The 2,038-nt window shown below is 58.5% G+C and overlaps 1 protein-coding gene across 1 annotated transcript in view; it reads left to right on the forward strand.

Annotated features, from left to right (window-relative positions):
* The window catches only part of DENND4B (DENN domain containing 4B), a 13,702-nt gene extending 11,664 nt beyond the window's left edge, over positions 1-2,038 (forward strand). The window contains 4 exon segments of the mRNA XM_006923667.3: positions 199-599; positions 699-864; positions 953-1,017; positions 1,116-2,038. Of these exon segments, the coding sequence (XP_006923729.1) occupies positions 199-599; positions 699-864; positions 953-1,017; positions 1,116-1,261 (778 nt within the window). The 3' untranslated portion in view covers positions 1,262-2,038.

Consider the following 2,038-nt stretch of genomic DNA (forward strand, 5'->3'; position numbering starts at 1 on the left):
CGGGGGCCCCCCCCGCCCCCCGTCAGTGCCCTGCTTCCCACGTGCTTCCTCCTCCACTCCCAGCTCTGTCTCTCAGCCCTCTATGTCCTCGTCACAGCGAGAGAGCACAGGTTTGAGAGTCCGGTGTACCGGGTCTGGTTTCCGGCTCTTTCTCTTCACTCCTGAGCCTCGATCTTCTCATCTATAAAATGGCACGAGGGTTCCCCTCGCAGGGCTGCCGCTGGACGCCCTGTGCAGCACCCGGAACCTGGACAGGGACTGGTCAGCGTTGGTCTGCTCCAGGCACAGTGTTTCGGTGCTAGGAATGCAGCGGATTACAAAACACAGTCCTCGCTCTCTAAGAGCTTGTGCTCTTGTGGGGGATGAGTCCCTTTCCCGCTTCTCTTTGGCCATGTCCTGTGATGTCCCTCTGTCCCTCGGAACATCGCCTGTCCATGTCCTGTTCTCTGTGAACCTGTCTCCTTTCCTTGGCTCCCCGCAGGCCCCATCTCCTTGGCTGATGCCCAACCCAGCGTGTGTGCAGGTGCGGCTGCTGTGGGATGTCCTGACCCCTGACCCCAACAGCTGCCCCCCTCTCTATGTGCTCTGGAGGGTCCACAGTGAGTCTGGTATTTGGCCTGGGGTGGGAAGGGGTGGGACCCATGCCCAGACGACTCAGAAACCCTTCGACCCATGCCACCTTCCTTTCTTCCACCCAGGCCAGATCCCCCAGCGGGTGGCATGGCCAGGCCCAGTACCTGCATCCCTGAGCCTGGATTTGCTGGAGTCGGTGCTGCGCTATGTCGGTCTCAATGAGGTGCACAAGGCCGTAGGGCTCCTGCTGGAGACGCTAGGGCCCCCTCCCACTGGCCTGCACCTGCAGAGGTATGGGACTCCCATCTGGGCGGTTGCTGGCCTGTGCCGGGCTCTGCACCCCCTTCTTCTCACTCATGGCCTTCTGCATGCACTCTAGGGGCATCTACCGTGAGATCTTGTTCCTGACAATGGCTGCGATGGGCAAGGACCACAGGGACATAGGTGAGGGCCAGGCAGGGGGCGGAGGAGTTGAGGGATCTGGGGCCAGGTGCGGGAGGTGGGAATCCTTATAGACTGACCTCCCTCCCCCACTTCCCCAGGCGAGTTCGACAAGAAGTACAAGGCTGCCTTTAACAAGCTGGCCAACAGCATGGGCAAGGAAGAGCTGAGGCAGCGGCGGGCACAGATGCCCACCCCAAAGGCCATCAATTGCCGAAAATATTTTGGAGCTCCTCTGGAATGCTAGGGACCCTGAAGCTTTGCTCTCCAGCCTGGGGTGGGGAGGCGAGGGAGGAAGGATTCTGGAGATAAGCTGCTTCCCCGTCCCTTTCCTACAGGAATTGGGGATGGGCTGGGAAGCACATCCAGCCATAGGCTCCGAGTGGGGGCATTAGGAATAGGGACCCACTATTACCAAAGGTCGCAATTCCCTGTGTCCAGCCCGCCCAACATGCTCATGCTGACATTAGAGGTGGCCGGGGAGCAGCTGGCCTGGCTCTGTTCCTCCCCGTCCCACATCGGGGACTCCCCGCCAGGGGACCCACAGACCTTCACTGCCCTGGGTTTTATAAGTTTTTGTTTTAAAAAACAACCGGAAAGATACAGAGCTACCGAGCCTGTGCCCCGAATGGGAGGGAGGGACGTCATTCCCCACGGAGGACGGTCCCTGGAATTGCCGAAGGAGGCCAAGGCTCTCCATGCCTTTCTACCTTAGTGTTTATATTTTATTTATTCTGGAGCCACAGCCCCCTTGCTTATGACGTTCTTATGGATGAGAGAAAGAGAAGGTAAACAGGGCGCCGTGGTCCAGCGGTTTCTAGGTCCTTGAAAGTCAGGAGGTGGGAGCTAGAGGAGTCCCAGGCTCCCCTTTGGAAGAACTGGCGCCCCCTCTAGTGCTAACCCTCCCGTCCACTTCTGCTTGGGGAACGCCTCACCCTCCCAGGGCCCTGACTGTGCAATAAGGGTTGGTCAACGCGAAGTTTTGTTGGATGTAAATATAATAGAAGCTGTTTCTGTCTTTTTC

The sequence above is a fragment of the Pteropus alecto genome, unplaced genomic scaffold (assembly GCF_000325575.1).
Source record: "Pteropus alecto unplaced genomic scaffold, ASM32557v1 scaffold49, whole genome shotgun sequence".
Taxonomy (NCBI): Eukaryota; Metazoa; Chordata; class Mammalia; order Chiroptera; family Pteropodidae; genus Pteropus; species Pteropus alecto.